This window comes from Rhea pennata, chromosome 2, assembly GCF_028389875.1.
Source record: "Rhea pennata isolate bPtePen1 chromosome 2, bPtePen1.pri, whole genome shotgun sequence".
NCBI lineage: Eukaryota > Metazoa > Chordata > Aves > Rheiformes > Rheidae > Rhea > Rhea pennata.
In genome coordinates this window covers 150,868,366-150,887,059 of record NC_084664.1, presented here as the reverse complement: position 1 = coordinate 150,887,059, position 18,694 = coordinate 150,868,366, and the positions used below count along the sequence as shown (strand labels likewise).

The following is an 18,694-nucleotide window of genomic DNA, read 5'->3' as shown; positions in this document are numbered from 1 at the left end:
CATAAGACTGTGGTGGATCGTCCTCCTTCCAGGAGCAGGGTGTTCTTCACCTTTAGAAAATGAAGACTGTGAAAATACATGGTTCCCTGCCCGCCGCACACGTGCGGTGTTGCACATGGCTCAAGGTGATCCTGCACAAGCAGTGGGAGCTCCTTTCCTGATCAGACCACGTGCGTCTGTATTACTGCTCCGCTGCGGGCAGGCCACTGCGCATTGCTGGGAAACACCTGTGTCTTTCTCAACCTGTTTACTCTTAACAGCTGCAGCTTGGTTCAGGGTCCCCAACCTGTGTACCCTTCCCCTTCCTGCTCACACATCTTAATGTGCAAAAACAGCCCTCTGGAGGACATTGCCAGTCCCCTTTGTCAGTGACCACTGATTAACCTTACTAAATAATCTCCTTCTTAGGTGGCTGGTTGCTTAGTTACATTTTCTTCTGACTACAGATTTGATAGCAGACTGGTTTGCCCTGAGGGGATAGTTATCTCTGTGTGGAATGAGATTTTTGTGTGAACTGAGGAGCATCAGCCTTCAGGCTGGAAGGGAATGAGAAATTGCTCAGCGCTGATGTTGGACTGCTGAAGGGTCTTTACAGATGTGAAAAATGGCCTGTAAAAACACATGGGATGCAGTTTGGTAAGGACAAATGCAAAGTTTGGCACTCAGGAATAATCAGCTACGTGGGTTTTGGGTGGAGAATGACAGGCGAAGTAGATCTGCCAGGAGGCATCTGAACATTATGGTGAAATGGCATAAATCAACAGTGTAATGTTGTTGAGAAGGGGAAATGAAAGCAATCATCTTGGACTGTAACGTAAGTATTGCTTGTGGGACGGATGTAGTAATCTAACCTGCCTACACAGCACTGGTAAGACCTCAGCGGATACACCATGTTCATGTGAGACATTGCACTTCCCAAAAGATGCCAACTACTTGTAGAAGGTCCACAAAAAAGCAATACAAATGATAAGACTAGAGAACTCTCAATGAGGGGATATTTAAGAAACTTTGGTTGATCTAGAGAAGTCCAGGGAATAGTTTTCAAGTATACAAAAGAAAAGACAAAAGGAATACAGGGACATGTGTTTTCTTCCAGGTCCACTGTGGATAAAGTAGGACATAATGGGATGCATTTGTGGCAGGGGACATTCAGGGCAGGCACTGGGGGAAACTCAGTGGGGGAAATCAGGTGGGGCACTGGATGAGATCGTCTGGCGAATGTGCGTGATCTTCTCCAGGGGAGTTTAAAGGAAAGGTGGCACTGTCAGGAGTGTCACTGGTAGAGTCAACCTGGCTCTGGGAAGGGGGGTGCACGAAATGAACTCTCGTGAACCTTTCCAGCCCCATTTCTATGATTTTTTATTAATATCACCACGAATCTGACATGAAGGTGCAAGGACAACAGATAGACCAAACATGACATTTGGAATGGAATTTGCAGTCTAGTATATACAGATAAATAATGATTCCTCAAGGAGAACAGGCTATCTGAACTGATGGATTCCCTAAATCATCACACTTATTGTTTCAGGTCATTTTGATTAAAACCTTGCAGGCTACTAATTTTAGGATGTACCAGACTGAGTCGTTACACCACACAAATACAAACGCTTTGCTGTTGGTATTGACTGCTGTGTTGGTACTTGGTCAGTGATTATCCTTCTTATGATATGTTTTTTAGTCCTTCTTGTGCATCGATCAGTGCAATTTAGAACTTTTCACCTGGAAAGTTTGCAGACCACATGTTGTAATCTTGGCTGCTCCCATCTTTCAGATTTTTATGAGTCCTTGGGAAAACATTTTTGCTTAGCTAATGCATATTTGAAAAGCTGCTGAAACTGGAAAACTTCTGTGCCAGATACTATACAGAGTCATGCTTAATCTACCCAAGACTTAATGAGCAGAAAAAATTGAAAAGTGGTAGAAGAGTTACAGTCTTCCTACGGTGTTTTTTAACAGCAGAATTTCAATGTACCTTCTTTTTTTGATCAGTTTGCCTTCAACCAATGGATGATATTAAGACTGAAAAATATTTTCCAGCCAGTCTTTCCTACCTTTGTGTGGAATATAAGTAACAGCTCAAATAAAACTGAGATCAGGAGACTTAAGTTGCTCCTTTAAATCTGTGTGCTGGGAGGCACAGCAACTGGCTCGTAGCCCTGACTCCAGGGACCTTTTTGTCATAATCTCTGATTCAGTTCTTCCTTATGCCTAAAGTAAGAATAACAGTGTCTCCCTATAGCATGGGAATGGGGCTTAAATAATTACATCTTGAATGTTTATGCAGTGCAGTAAAATTCTAGAATACTAGTACAAATTGCATTGTCATGCCAGATATGGAAAAAAGCACCACATGTTGCAGTCTGACTGAAGATGAAGCATCTCTAAGTTGCTTTTGTGCAAAGTTGAGGTTCTCCCCAAAGAGCATTAAAGCTGTTTTGATGCCAATTTGGTAATTGTAAGCACTGAGTTTTCTGTTCTAGTTATCGAGGCAATTCTGACTCATCTGTTGTTACAAATATTCACCAGTTGCTGTTGTATGACTTTCTAAATACGCAGCAGACCAACTGCAGGAATACTGCTTTAAACCTGTCCGCCTGTCCTGCGGCTGTAACGCGAGGTAGTGACCAGGGCCGTGGCTGGAAGATTGGGAATGGAGTTCGGGTACCGAATCATCATCTTTGCAAAGAGGTAGAGTGTTTACAGAGGTAGAGTATTTTATGTCTCCAAGGACTACCGTGCCGGTCTGTAACGTGGAGTACACGGTCCCTGCTGCTCCTCCACGGTCTGGGAGTGTGGTTGCCTCCAGGGCAGAGCTCGAAGGAGTAACTGAGTGTGCAAAGGTTTCCAAAGAGTACAGCTGCTCTAGAACAGGTTTCAAATGCTAACTCAGGGGTAAGGAGCGATATCAGTGTAAGAAAGGTCAGATTATAATGGCTTTCAACCAGGCAGAGCTGCCTGAATGCTGATGAACTTGTATCAGAGCCTCCTCTGAGATAAATCCAAAATGAGCAGCTGAGCACTTGCTTTGAATGTCAGGGCTGGTTTCACTGTCCTTCTTGAAGAGGCCGCTACATTTTTGGGTGTTGCAGCAAATGCTTGAAACTCCTTTCATTGTGTTGGGATGAAAAGCAGCTCCTAGCAAGTCTCACTCAACACCAACACTTCGAGTTGTGCCACATGCTTCGCGCTGTTATGCATTTCTAAAGAGTAATGCCAAATGGCTCCCCAAAACAGAGGGACGAGGGAGAAATTAGAGAAGATCAGAAGTGTATTCCTGGCTCCCTGGAGTGTGCAAAGAGTTGCGTTTTACAGCCACTGCCTGTTACCGAAACGCTGCACGGACGGACTTCGTCATTAACGCCCTTCTCCTGCCCTCTGGCGGCTCCTGCGGGCTCCAGGGAAAAAGCTCTTGGGGCTCCTGCGCTCTTGCAGAGCTGTTTCATAAACCAGGCAGTATCTGCGTAACCTTCAGGGACCGGCACAGCGGCTGAATATTAACACCGCTGCTCTGTCGTGCCTTTGCGGCTGCTTTGCGCAGGACGCGCCGGCCACGCCGGCTCCTTTGCTTCCAGAGCGCCGGGCAGCACGTGCAGGAGGAAGCCGCCTGTGAAGTCAAGAACGCTGGTGTTTTTGCCGTTTAAAGTGTCTGTATGTCCTTCAGGAGAAAAGAACTTTCATGTAAATTAAACAGCTCAGGGAAATGTGAATTTACTAAAGCTTGGGAATCCTTGACTTGTATCTAGACACGTTAGTGCTGATAGTTGATACACAAATATTATCAGATATTCTGCTGCATATTTGTCTAGTTATGCTTAACTGCCTGACTTTTAAAAACATCATCTGGAGTTGTACAAAAGAAGAGGATTTTTAAATAATGAGGTTGAATTTTTAATATTGAGGGGATAATGTTGTGAATGAAGAGGCAGGCAAGAAAACAAGGTTCATGCTGAATGTGTTCAACATACTAATTTGTATAATATATCTTCCCTCTATTCATATGCTGGTAAGCCAAGAATGCCAGTGCTATTAATAAAGCATAAAGCCAAGGTTTTTTTGAAAGCAGCAGAAATAAACACAGGAAATTTTAATTCCCAGTATCCTATGTTAATCATCAAATTTGCAAAAAGTTCACTGAAAATTACCACATACCTAGGCATGAACAAACATAGCAAATCTTACAGGCAGGTGTCAAAGAGGGGTGCATCTGTTTGGCCCAATGAAGTGCTCTACAGAGGGGTCTAAGCATGTTCTGGGGAGAGGACTTCAAGTCCTGGGAGAAGCACAGCCACATGGATGCTGTGTTATAGTGGTTACATTGTTTTTTCTTTACCATGGGTAGCTTATTTGGAGTGTTTGGGATTGCATGATGCCGTATCCCATATTATATTTTGGATTGTGAGGAGCAGATTTGCAGCTGATGCAAAATGACCTATTTCCACTATTCCCACCAACTGTCTGGTTTGCCCTTTCTTTCACAAACCTGGCACCCAAGAAGTTCTCCAAACATCTCCTGAATATCAGCATGGACTGCCAGGGAATTTTAGAAAATTTCAGATGCCCTATGGTTAGTGTTTCAATATCTAAAAAGTTAAATTTTTTTTTTAACCTTTTTTCCTCTTCTTCCTATTATAACATCTCTGATGGCAAACTTCTGTGATGGCAGCCAAAAGGCATTTATTCTTCCCAATGGAAAAAGTAATTTCAGGGTGAATTAGTATTCAGTAGATAATTGGTATAATCACGTTTCATGGTTTAGAGTGTGTTCCACCACCATGCTATGTATTTGTTTTATAGTCTCATGTAATGTATATGGTTTGCCTACAGAAAGGCAAACAGGAGGCACAAAACAGAAGTAAGATTTCTAGAAGAATTTCCCTGGTTTCCTTTTGTGACTCCCTCTGAGGTGAAGTACCTAGATCTCAAAGTGTGAAAAGCTGCTCGGTGTTGCTCTTTCCAGTGGAACCAGGGTAATGTCCATGTGTGGTGTCTGCATTCACTGTCTCACATTTCCATAGGGAAAAAAAATGTTTTATCTTAAAGAGAAATGAAATATTATGAGGTGTTGATTTTATCTCTAAAAAGCATTCTCTGCAGTTAGTGTTTGCTCGGCTGAACAAAGCTTTCTTGGTCACAGGAAATCAATTGTTCATGCCACACCAAAACCAAAAAAAGAAAAAAAATAATGGCAGCAAAATGTGAGAGAATTTCAGGATTACAAATAGCTGCAGCATTTTGCATTTTACGGTTATGTTAGGCAAAGTATACACAAGGCGGTACTTGGCATCTGCATATTTTACATAACCTGTTACTTTATGGGAATTGTTACTTTATCTGACAGCATTTATTGTAGTGGTTGCCTGCAGATGCTTGAGCTTTATGGCGACGCAGTTTGATGCTGAAAGATGGGATTCAGCTGCCTTCTCTGAACTGTGTCCGAGTTGCCTGTCACCGGCCGTAGGATCTGCCGGCGTAGTGGGCACTTGCACTGCTGCTTATTCTGCCCCTTGTACGGATAAGGTGAAGCCTTAATTCGCTGTGGAAATTGCTCCGGCACATTTGGCTAGCACTAAATTACCTTCACTGCACGCAACTGCTATATGTAACACTGCCAGCAGCTTAAACTACCAGCTTTTGTTGATGTTATTATTCATTAATGTACTTTCAAATCCAATTTCAGGTTGGTCCATTCTGGCCCAGGAAAAGGCTCGCCGCAGTCCGGGGTGGATTTGTCTTTTGCAACTCGTACTGGTACAAGGCAAGGGATTGAAACCCACCTTTTCCGGACAGAGACTAGCAGAGACCTCTCCCTGTGGACAAGGAGTGTTGTACAGGGCTGTCACAATTCTGCAGAGCTCATCACAGAAATCACAACATGTGAGTAACACATGGAGTATCACTTCTTCACACGTGCTCATTGGATTTTGTCCTCATGCCTGCTCTGTTATACAGACCAAAGGTTGCTAGTCATTAACCCACAGTTCTGGGATGTTCAAGCCATTTCTACTAGAGAGGGTTCATTTTAAAAAATGTACAAATTGAGGTTCTGGGTGTTGAAAATATCATTTCTTTTCTTTCCCACCCAGCTCCAGCTTGTATGGCATCTCTGGCCAGTGACATAAAACTAGGCCACCATTGCTATTGGTGGCTATTGCTGTCACCATTCTGATTTTTCATGTTGTTTCCCTCACACTGTTTCAGACACACATTTGTCATCAACCCTGTACATCTGTGCAGGATTGTATGTTGCTGAGAAGTGCTTGTCAGGTGTAGAAAAGAGCAGCTGCCTGCTGGTTTTCAGAAACCTACAGAAAAGAGCATTTTTGTGAGACCCAAGACGCCTGAGAGACTAGTGGGAGTTTTTGCTGCAAAGGGAAGAGGCAGAGGAGGACAGGCCAAATATATTGCATCTTCACAAGTGTGAGCTGTTCAATTATTCACCCAGATCTACACTCTTCAAAAGAGTGAAGTACAAACCAGTGCCATAGCCGCATCTTGACACCTAGTCACTTCCCTCACAAGATACAGCCAGGAGTCATTGAACACCAGTGCCAGCGTCACTTCTCAGTGCTTCCTACATGCAAAATTGATGGGAATAAAAATAATCAGCTGCAGATATTCTGGCCTAATTCCTCATTTATTAACCCAGCTGTTACACTGGAACAGCTCTAGTGCTTTGAGATTGCACCTTTCTCTTAAGTGCCTCGTCTGGCAATGCTGCTGGGCCTGAGCATCTGGCTGAATTCCTTTTTCGCTTCTCGGTCCACTCTTCCCCTCTGCCCTCTTCTGGGCCCATCACCACAATACGATTTGTGAGTCCTTCCCTCACTAGCTCTCAGGTTGGTAGGGCTGTTAAAATTGAACTGTATCTCCACTCAGTCTGAAAACGTATGACTGAGAGCCAAGTGATGAACCTGCTCCACAGTAAGGCTGGAGCCGGTTCTGTGAAGACTTCGTATGTGTCCCTGAGCCCAGGCATGCTGGACCTCCACCTTATCAGGAGCTCAGGTTTGTTTGCAAGTGCCTCCAAAGGAAGCTGAAGTCAACCCCAATGGTTAGTGGGGCACCACCTCAAGAGCATGTCTCTCTCCTTGAGTCTAGTGCCTTCCCATGATATTGATGCTTCAGCCTTTCCTTTCAAAAAGCTACAGGAAGGCTTCAGTCCTTTCTTTTAATACAGTGCTGAAGGTAGTGCTAAAATCCTTGCTTCGCAGAATTATACCTGCACCTGTGTCCAAGCGTGTACGTGATCTTATAGCTGTGGGCCTTTGCCATTTATTCGGGTGAGCAGTGCCACCATGCAGAAACCAAGCTCAGGTTATCAAGGTTGCAAAGAGTGAACAAGGGCTCGGGATTCAGTTGCTGTGTGCTCGGGCTGGTCAGTTGGGTTGTTCTTGACATCACTCCCCTGAAAAGCAAAAAGGTATTTTATACAGAACACTAACTGGAAATCAGTATTTGAATCCCGCTGCAGCCTCTCGCCATGGTTGAAATGCAAGTGGCATCTGCTGCTGCGTGTTGTGCAGAAGGTGGGCAGATGGGTGTTGTCAGGCATGCGCTGAGACACGCTACCAGATCGAGCCCCTGCGAGGAGATTAAAAAAAAAAAAAAAGGTGTTTAATTTCTGCTTTTTTGGCTTGGGAATGGGATTTCACAAGCCTGCTCAGCTCTGCCAGAGTGGAGGTGTTGCTGGGAATAAGAGGAATACTAAGGCTTTTGGGGAAACTTTTAGGTAAAAACTGTAGTTATCAAAGGAATTCAGATGTAAAAGGGAAAGAGAGTTTGTGATGCGTGCACCTAAACTCTTCTTTTTCTTAACTTGGATCAGTGCTGTGTTTCTGCGTTAAGGGAGAGATGCAGACTTTCTGTTGCAATAGCTATTATGTACAATTATCTGGGCCCTTTTTCTGTTACCATGACACTAATGAGGACTCAAGAGTGTCTTCATCTTCGTCAAAATTCTTTAGGGATACCCTTTACAGCTTCTAATTTTTGTCACGCATTGTGTGATACGTTTATTGATTTTGGCTATGTTGCGCTTAGCAAGAAGAGTGGTTGAGACTTTGTCAAGGTTTGAAAGGGGGAAATGCCATGTTGAGTCTTCTTAAATGTTACCAGATTGTTTTTGCATCAGCACCTAGGTGTATACACTGCGGAAAGACACTTCTTTCTACTATTACAGTTAAAACAGGTATCATCATTAACGTGTGCTACTGCAGCTAAATGTAATTTGTTGCTTTTAAGAATGTTATATTCCAGATTTTGTTTTCTTATTCAGCTTGCACATATAAAAGCCAGGAGTGCCGTTTGACCATCCATTATGAACACGGATTCTCTCTTACAACTGAACCACAAGATGGTGCCTTCTCTAAGACAATTGCACAATACCCCTACGAAAAACTAAAAATGTCCTCAGATGATGGGATTAGGATGCTTTATTTAGATTTTGGAGGAAAGGATGGAGAAATTGTAAGTACTGCTTTTAGCAAACGGGATGCAAATTACCATCTCTTTAGTGGGCCTTAAGGTTATAAGGTGGAAACGTACTAATAACAGCTGCCCAGTATAGATTCCACTACTGATATTTAGATGCCGTGCTTTCTTGTGCTTAGTAGTGACCTGGCCTTAAAAAGAGAGAAATTAAAAGGAGAGATGAAACGGTAAAATCATGTAAAGAGGGATGAAAGATTTCTTATATTTAAGAACAAACTGTATCTCTAGGTGGCCAGATGTTAGAATTGTTATATTTATCCACATCATTTTTAAACTTTTGTGAGCAGAAGAAAAAAATACTTATGATGAGATATTCAAAATAATTTCAACCTGGTCGTATGCACTTTATCTGTTAAGGGAACCAACTGTTTTAAACACTTACTTCTCCTAGTTGGTGAAAAATTTGAGGACTGAAGATGTAGTGGCAACTGTCTCCATAGACCTCTGAATTAGCTGTCACAATGCGTAAAAAGAAGGTGCTTTTCCTGTTAGCAGATTAGATATCATAACTTATGCATGCAAATGTGGTCTTTCCTGCCAAATTTTTCAGCAGTTTCTGAGCATATTGGGTACTTAATTCTTCACATCACCCTTAGTAGCACATACTTTGCAAACTGCTTACTGTGCAGGCTGTTAGTGTGCTTCCGAATGGGATTTGTTACTAGCTCATGATAAAATTGATATATGATTGGTGAAAGATAAACCTGGTTTGTTTGGAGGATATCCTACTCCTGATACACTGACACTGACAAGGCTCCCACACCTTGCAAGCACGTGGTGAGATAACCGTGGCCATGGCGGGGGGGGGGGGAAGGGGAGGGGAAGTCTCAGTTCAGCCTCACTCCCTGCAGCTGTGTGAACGCAGGAACAACCACGCTGAAGCAGATAAAGGTGCAGTCTCTTGCCTTCCATAGTGACCAAAAGCAGATGGGAAAGGATGAGAACTCAGAGAACAGAGCTTGCAAAGAAGTAGGGGGTTGAACTTTGTGGAAAAGCGCATGCAGCATCCAACCCCTGGTGTCCTGCTGCTCGGTCAGGTGACTGCAAGCCCCAAGACTTGAGGGATCTTATGGGCTCTCAACATGCTGTTACCTACTTTCATTTGCTTAAATATTTACAACTATATGCAAATAAGAGACAATTTGACAGTTGTGATAAAGGGTTGTTATTAATAGAAGTCTATTGAAAATTCCAGACAGCAGTTAATCAAGTAACACTCAGTAGATGATTACTTATTTGAGCTGTAATCTAATTTAATCATTCACAACCTGATATCTTTTGCAATTTCAGCAACTGGATCTTCATTCCTGCCCAAAGCCAATTGTGTTCATCATTCATTCCTTCCTGTCAGCTAAGATTACAAGACTTGGTTTGGTGGCATAAGTGGGATACACCTGTTTCCTCTAAGAAAAATGGAGCAACCATGCTAATCGGAAGTACAGTCACCATGAGAAACCTGTAACAGCCAGCAGCATGCACAAGACTGGAGTTCAGTACTGGGCTGTGGTAATTCCTGGCAATCTTCCAAGGCCCAGCTTTCATTTTGATCAGCTAAAGAGATGATGTCAAAAGGAAAACAATGAATTTCATTGTAAATAACAGGATTTTTAAATCACATACTGGACAGCAGACGAGTGTAGTACTTACTGTATGTGTAAAAGTTTCAGAATCATAAATTGTGCCTATTTCAATGTATTTGTTTATATAGAATAAGTAAAGGGCTAAGAAGATATGAGTGGGCACTTGATTGTAATGCAAGATCAAGGTTGCTTGAGAAGTTCTGTAAACAAGGTTGTCCCACCACCAAAAACTCATGTATATTTTTCTGCTCTAACCTGTGCATCATTTAATTTAATTTTTTTTTTTTTTTGGGGGGGGGAGCTATCAGAACCTGTTGCTTGAATACCCAGCAGAGCATGCAAATATGCATCTTTGAATAGGATGCTCTAAAGCAATACAGACGCGGTCAGTGAAGAGCTGTGGCAGGGGGGCCCTGCTGAGGGGCACAGCGCTCTCAAATTAAATGATAGGATATCTTGGGCACATTCCTGGAGATGGACCCAAAACAAAAGGTGTAGGAATGTAGCGAGAGCGCGTCTGTCACTGAGAACGGAGCCCCACAGGATAGGGTAGGTGCAGCTTTCATTAATGAGCACACAGGACATATTTTTCGTAGTCCCTTTCCAGAAGGGTTCAGATGACTTTGAGCGTCAGCTACCCAGGATCGCAGGCTCAGTTAAAAGTTAGCTGAATCATTTTGCAATGTGACTTAAGCTTCTAACAGCACATTTCCACTTCAGTATTTTCCAAGAGAAAGTCAGGCTAAGAGCTTCCCGTCCTCCTGCCCTCACCCCGCTCCATCAGCTCTGCTGAGACTGCTTGCAGATTTAACTGTTAATCAAACGATCTTGACTGAAGAACAAATATGGGGAATGAGTAAGACTTGGTTTTTTAAAGTGTTCTAAATTAAAACAGAGAAGTTACTCGAGCAGCTCCACAACACTGAGGAAATGCACAGGGGCAGGTACACGAGCTTTACTGCCAGAAAAGCCTTAATATGAAACTGTGCCTGCAGTGACTTGGAGCTTAGACCTTTTTCCTGCTGCTAAATCAGCTACATTAAGGAACTCTTTAAAAAAGATTTTTTTTTTTTTTTTAACGCTTAAGTTAATTTTAAGTGCATTTGGGTGTGACTCTAGATGCATTCCTTGCTGGTAAAATTTATTTAAGCTGTTGATCCATGTACCCATAACTTACTATTTCCTATTTTGTCCCACGCTGTACTGTTTTGAGTCAATACATAGGAATCACTAAGTCAGCCTGGTTCACGGTTACAGTGGGGACAAAGGGAGCAGCAAGGCAGGAACGCTGGAAACTGCCCTCACCATCGAAGACGATGGACACAAGCTGCATCTGGAAATACTAAATTAACCTAATGTGGTTGGGTAGGAAGAAAGAGGACTAGAATATGGATTGCATTGATATTGCTCTTAAGTTGTACACAGAACTGCTTCATGTGTGTTGTGGTTTTGTTTTGTTTGCTTTTAAAGTTTTGCCCTAAGTTCATGCTTGGAAGGACAGGAACCGTATAGGAAGTAATAAATCAGAAGCTCCTAGAAGTTCACTTCTAACAGTACAGAGCTTTCATACTTGAGAAAGCCACTAAGTTTCAAGTTAATGATGTCACTTGGCTGGCAAAGAAAATTAAAGCCATAGTATGGTTCCATGTTGTTTTTAAGCTGAGTCTTGAAAGTTAATAGTAAGTAAGTCATACTGTTTATTCACATTGTAGGAATTAATTTCTGGTGTCGTAGGTATCTTAATCATTAAAAATAATTACAAATTTAAGATGATAGGCTGAATTGACAAAGACTGCAAATAGTCATTTTGGGACAGTAGCTAAATTGACATTTGGAGTAGCAGCCCCACTCCCAACACCTCCCTCCAGTCGGAGAAAGGAGTCAGCAAGGTGATTTATGGATCTGGGAACCTCTGGTTTTTACTGTCATGGTACTTGCAGTTAAACTTTTTAATTCCTTGTGTAAATGCACAAGTTAGGAGGTATGTTACATAGCTTACCAAGAGCTTCCCAAATGTACATTTTGCCTGTCGCTCTCCCTGCCCCTCACCTTGCCTTCCGTAGCAACTGTCCGGGCGCCCGTTGCTCCAGGAGCTTTTCGGCTAAGAAGCCGCGCGTGGTCGTACGCCGTGGGAGCAGGTCTTTGAGCCCAGACGCCGAGATCATCCTGCGAAGCGCTGGGTGCCGCTCGGAAGAAGCGCGTTTCAGGGCACTGCGTGCAAACTTGTGTTATCGATGCTCCAAAGTATAACTTAAAAATGTGGACCCAGATTCGTGCAAGTGTTCCAGAAGTCAAAGTGCGAACTTACGTACTGTGGGGTAGGTTAAATACATATGTAAAATATACTGCACTATTTCCTCTTTCCTTTAACACTTAAAAAAAATCACTGGAATGTTACACTTAACATGTATGTGCGTTGTAAATACTACAAATTCATCTATTAGTACAAACATTTAAATTACACAGTATGTAATCTAAGGTGCTCAGTACTATATGAAGTATAAGTGAATAACTAAACAGTTTGCAAAGAAAATGTTCGTATTATATATATTTATAGAAAAAATATAACTATAGATGCTATTTCTTCATTTTCAGATTTTGGATTGATTCATATTTGGATGGGATAGACACATGAAATATGGACCTACTCCACATTTATAAGAGTATAGTGAATATTTATATTTTAGAGGAAAAGAATATATTTAATAAAAAGTCATTTATTGGAGTTTTGTGAGGTAAGCTTACTTTCTACCCAAACAAGTTGTTTTGGGGCTGGGGAAAATACATTTTAAACATTGATCATTCCATCTGAATTCAACTACTTAATTATCTGGTTTATCGTATCAACGAGGTGACTTTTTAAAAATCAGTTTTAAAAAAACAAAGTATTAATATACTTTCAACGTTGCCTTGGTGCTTTTTATTAAGCTCGGCGTCGGTAGGATAGTGGCGCTTTTGGTGACAGTCTCAAAGCACACGTGAGCAGCATCGGTTTTGCTGCGGGCGTTTAGTGAAGGCCGAGCGGTCGTTCTGGGCAAGGGCGCTCAGCCCCAGCTGCCGAGGTTACGGACCTTCCCCGGTGCGGGTACTTACAGGGTGGTTACAGCATGCGCAGAAGAAACAGAAACTTCTGCTCAAGCCTCGGCGTTCAAGGAGCACGCGTACGCCTCGCTGCTTCTCCTAGACATCCATGGAAGAAAAAGCCTCGCTGCCTCAATCCCTGCTGCGGTGCCCCAAACGGAAAGGTTAACCGCGGGCCTGCGAGCCTCTTCGTTCGCTCCTACCCGAGCTATAGCAGACCACGGAAATCCTACCCAGGGGTAATTTTAGAGTTTCGCTCTTTTCACGAGGTGCTGCCTGTAAACTGAATATTCTGATCAGAAAGTCCATATCGAAGCCTCACCTTTCGAAAGATTTGGGTACGTATGGGAACATACATGTTACTGGAAATGTGTGCTATGAGTTGTTTGTTAAAACATAAAACAAAGCTGGTCTGATGTGTTCAGGGAAGCATACCGGTGTTTTGTAAGAGTCCACGCTTTAAGAATTACAGTATGTATGTATTAAAAACAAAAAAACAAAAACCACACCTGCTGCTTCCTTTGTCCTAGTGCCCACAAAGGAGGGAAAGCAAATTATTTTAACAGGATGAGCAGGGCAAGACCTATTCGCTTGCCCAGAAGCATCGTTGGAACGACCATTGCTCTTACGGTGCTTTACAAAGTTCAAACGCAACTCTGCGTGCGCTGCCGGGCGAATGGTTACCACGAACATCGCTAGGAGTCTGCCTCTGCCAAATAAACAAGTGCTTGCTTTTTGTAAGAGAAGTTAAGTCCTCCTCCTTCCCAGAGGATAGGGAAGCACATCTCACCTGCCTGAGCGCGGCAGATTCCCGCAGAGCTCGAGCTACCGTCAGGCTGCAGACGGACTCCTCAGGGCCCTCTTAGCAGTGCTTAGACGTTAACCGGCCCCTTGCATTGATTTCACGAGACGCAGAAGGGGCCTTAACACATGCGCTCCAGCTTACCGCTGGCATTGATTTCCAAGTTTAACTTATTCTTCTTACTCATAAATAGACTACTTTGTAATTGTTTACTGGGGCCATTTTGCCAGAGGGAAACAAAAACACACTATAGAGTGGAACCGTGTAAAATGGATGCTCATGAATTAAAAGGTGACTTCAGGATTTAATAGCAGATAATAATTAGCAAATTTTCAAGAAACTGTCAGTGTGCTTGGAATAAGTGTTCAGTGAGAAGCATGAGTAAAAAGCATTAATATTTAAGTAACAAAGATTATACTCTCTGTAAACCCATCAGTGATTTTTTTCACATAAGAAATAGCTTCTCAATTTATTTCCTTTATCACAATTTCTGTGCTTATGTAAATAATCGTAAGCATTGGAAAACAACTCCCAGGGAGGAACTGGAGAGTCTGTGAATTCAGAGAAGTGCCTGTACCCAAGTTAAATTCTCTTGTAGGAAAGCATTACAGACATTGCACTGTGAATATCACTAGATGAAGTGATCACCTTACCACATATCTGTGAATTTTGTCTCACTCCAGTCTCATGTACTAAGACCATAGCATGGACTGGGAATAAACTACAGATTGTATATTGGTGAATATGACTTGCATCCTGACTTGTATAAACGTGAAAGCAAGCAACCAAACCTTCTGCAGTAAGGTAAACATTAGATGGATTTAAATAAACCCCCGCACTCTTAAACAGGAAATGCAGTGCTCAGTAGCTTACTTTAAGATATGCACAACAGTAGTATCAGCATTCATGCTCAAGATAACAGTTCCAATAAGGCTTTTAGCTCCACAGTCAGAGGTAGAAACTTTCTTTATTGAGCATTGGACATTAAGGAAGATGAACATCTTCATCTGGAGATTTTTGTTTCGTATGCAAAGAATTTTACTATGTTGGAAGTGTAAGTATTCATAAATTTGGGGGTATTTGGCTGTAAAGATATTCATGCAATTATGATTAAACAATTAATTTTGAATGTAAAAAACAAACATAAGAGTCAAATGCAAGAGCCTGCTGGATTAAAATAAATACATAAATAAAGCCCACAAACACCACACTTCTTAGAGCTTGTCTTTACACAAAAGTAGAATACGGCAAAGAACAAAGTCATAAAGACTCCTTAGAGGATGGGTAGATTAAACAGTATCAAGAAAGTCTAATCTACATGTGGTTTAGTTCAAGTACAGTTTTATCATCATGTTGGTTAAAGTGTGGCTTATATTAGTATTGCTTCATTTTCCTTCCAGGAGTATAAAGCAAGCCAGTAACACTGTGACTCTATCAACTTGAATCCTATTAGTTTATCTGAGGTATAAGGAATCTACCTTTAAAGCTGTAAAAATGTATTTGCTTTAAGGAACCCCTCCTCTCCAACACAATACAAAATTTAAGTAACTGTACCAGTACAAAACACATACACCCCCAAGTCTTAGGCAAACTGACCCTGAAGTTAGTAATTTACTTAACTCTAAGACATTTAACCACAATCTACCCACTGTTCCACAGCTCTCACAATCATCATTACTATCATTTTGATTATTCCTCCCCTGAAGAACTGTTTCTAATGAATATTACAAAGAGAATATTCAAAATTATGCCAGAGATTCAGCTTACACTCCCCTTCACACAGTCATCCTTCCTTGAATGGGAGGTTGCATCAGGTTTCAAAAACATGCTTATTTCATCCATGTGTTATGACATGAAAAGATAATTGCGGCTTCAATTCTATTTGTATTCATCTGCAGAACAAATAGAAACTCTTGTCTGTACACTACAAAAGGTCTACACTGTAATTAGGTTTATTCAGTTTATTTATAAAATAGCAAGCAATTGTAAATAGAATAAAGGTCTTTTTGTGCAAAATGGTTAAAAATAATAATAAAAAAGCCTGTCATTACAATTAAATACAGCCATTTTTACTCATGTCAGTAACAAATCCTCGTTAAAAAAGTGTACAAAAATTTATCAAAAATCAGAGAAGCTGCATTCCTTTTAACTATGAAACATAATAAATACACATATAAAATATTTTCAAGTTTTAAGTTAAAATAAAAGCTTTCAGTATGAGGACTCAAAACATGCTACTTTGAGAGTTAAATCTACCTAATTACTCTAACCAAAATCCTTCAAGATTCTGTGTGTGCGTATGCCTGCGCACGCGCCTGCCTGTCTGTGATCTAGTATAGTGTTTTTTCATATAATGGGAAGTGCTCTGTTTCTGAAGCTTCCAGGAAGCTGTGAATAACATCCGTTCAGTATCTCTAACTGCCAGTCTTCTCCAAAACCCACTCAATCACCTAGGAAAATAAATAAGAATATGAATTATTCATGTAACTCCTGTTCTGGAAGAAAATTAAGAACACGTAATATACTTCAACAATTATTTCTTCACCTGTGTAGCCTTTACTCTGCCAGGAATTAAAAGATAATCCGTTCAAAAGAACAAAGAGCAAGATTTAATGAACAAACAGTGGATGCAGTGCTATCAGAGAACTGTATTTAACCCTACAGAATGCCTTGTCTTCAGAAAAAGGCATTTTTTTTCCTTGAATTGAGCTACTTCACCCCCCTCTCCATGTACAAGCAAGGCGCACACACAATGCTAGATAGCTAGCGTTTCCATCAAAAAAAAAACCCTTTAAGTCATAAGGGAAAGGATTGTTTTCATGGTGTTTTATATGCCACCATTGTTATTGCTGTTCCCCAAACTGGCTGGTTGTTCAGACCACTGGTGAGTGCTGATTAAATTTTTCATAAGGTATTTTTCAAAGTATTCTCTAATGCAGAGATCCTCAGTTTTAATATCTCTTTGCGAACAGCAGTAATGTTTATACATAAAACTACCAGCTGGTCTTCAAAGTCAAAGATGGTAGGGAGAAACAGCACACCAACACCCCAGTTCAACACCAAACCTCAAAACCTATTTAGCTTTTGAATCCTTACGATCTGTAGAAACCAGTTCCCAGGGGAACATTGCACAAAACACAATAAATACTATTTTGACCGAAAAACATGAGTAGGCATACAGCACTTTTCCTTACGCGTTTGAAGGATTTTTATTTAACTAGCCCAGTTCAAATCCTTGCATTTAATTTATAACTTTGAAGACTATACTGTAAAAATCCAAAAAAATTTTCATCATACAGTTACTTTGGGGTGTCTTCCAGAATTTCAAGCAGAGTTGCTTAATTTCTGGAGGGCTGGAGTACTTATTACTCCTGGTATTTCCTCTGTGCTAACATTCATAGAAGTCCTGCCTATACAGAAATAAACTCACTTGATGTCTCTTTTGGCTTTTGTTTACAGATATTCCCAACCTTAAAATTACTAAATTTTACACTGCTGCTTTGGAGAAATCTATTCTAAATCTAAATCTACAGATCCCTTTTTTGCTTCCTGATCTTTCAACAAAAATGTCATTTCCTTGAACACAGGGAATGAAGAATTCCCAAATGGTCCAGATTCCTCGCAAAGAATAATCTCATATGCATTTTTTCAGTGATGTGGAAAAGTTTATTTTCTTCATTTACATCTCTCACTGTGCCACATCACATTGCCAGCTATAACTAAAACATCAGCATATGCAGCTGGAAGTTTTGCCATGAGACTACTAATTGAGAGAGAGTTTTTGTGAGACCACAGAAGTGAAACAAGACCACAGCCAAAGGAATGTTTCTGTTCATCTCTTAAAGCTGTGGACCAAGCTATCCTACACCAAGTACCTGCATATGCCTTTAGCCTCGGCTAGTTACAGGAACATTTCTTCAAATCAGTGTTACCTGTTTAGCATTGTTATTTGTCGTTTTCTTCATCTCATCAAGAAGTCCTCTAGAAGTTTTCAGATCCTAAATACGAAGCGCAAAGCCACAGAGATTACAGCGTTCATACATTCACTCTAGTCAAGTGATAAAAGTACTAATTATCGGGGGGGTACTTATTCTTTCATCATCTTTCCCAGAAACACAAAAGTAGGATTATTTATTTGATTTTTGTTTTAAAGAAATAATCTAAACCCACTTCAATTGTGCTTCATCTTTCTGCAAGCAGTTCAAGCCTAGTATTCAACAGTGGGATTGAGCCACTTTCCCTAACTTTTCACCCACTTCCAGAAAGGCTTCTCTCCTCTCACTTTCTTCAAATGACCTTCAAAATTCTTATGGTCTTGATTGAAATCTTAATTCTACATAAACCTATAAATCAGCTGGGCCCTTGCACTGCAAGACGATTCAGGCAAAGACTAGGGAGAAGAACTTGGAGGAAAAAAACAACGCAGAAAGGAAAAACCTAAAATGGCTTGTCTGTTCCGGAGTCCAATTTTCCCACCCTAATCCACTAATAAACTAATTAAGCATGTGAAAACATTGCATAAAGAGAAAGGAAAACTAAGGACATTCACTTGCTACTTGTATCCAAAGGAAAATGATAGCTAGAATACCATACTTCTGAAGGATGCTGCATAGACAAGTCAAAGAGGTCTCGCAGCCCCAAATTCGCAAGAGAAGATCGCTGCAGCACTCTTCCTTTTGCTCTCTCAGTCGCAGTGGAACCAGGAAGCCATCTGATTTCCCCTAATCACTTTTAGCCC

General features: G+C 41.2%; 2 protein-coding genes across 4 annotated transcripts in view; one reads left to right on the top strand and one right to left on the bottom strand.

Moving 5' to 3' along the window:
- The window catches only part of SNTB1 (syntrophin beta 1), a 120,364-nt gene extending 106,704 nt beyond the window's left edge, over positions 1-13,660 (top strand). The window contains exons 5-8 of one of the 2 annotated variants that reach the window (XR_009957715.1): positions 5,681-5,877; positions 8,279-8,469; positions 9,784-12,391; positions 12,669-13,660. Coding sequence is in view for 1 of the 2 variants with exons in the window: in XM_062570582.1 (XP_062426566.1) it covers positions 5,681-5,877; positions 8,279-8,469; positions 9,784-9,876 (481 nt within the window). In the remaining variant the exon portion in view is untranslated. The other variant, XM_062570582.1, reaches the window with a different exon arrangement.
- Positions 13,661-14,904: 1,244 nt separating this feature from the next.
- The window catches only part of MTBP (MDM2 binding protein), a 30,446-nt gene continuing 26,656 nt past the window's right edge, over positions 14,905-18,694 (bottom strand). Inside the window, exons 21-22 of one of the 2 annotated variants that reach the window (XM_062570581.1) lie at positions 17,889-17,954; positions 14,905-16,406 (exon numbers count right to left, since the gene is read on the bottom strand). In XM_062570581.1, the coding sequence (XP_062426565.1) occupies positions 16,371-16,406; positions 17,889-17,954 (102 nt within the window). In that variant the 3' untranslated portion in view covers positions 14,905-16,370. Of the gene's footprint in view, positions 16,407-17,888; positions 18,005-18,694 lie in introns of both variants that reach the window. The other variant, XR_009957714.1, reaches the window with a different exon arrangement.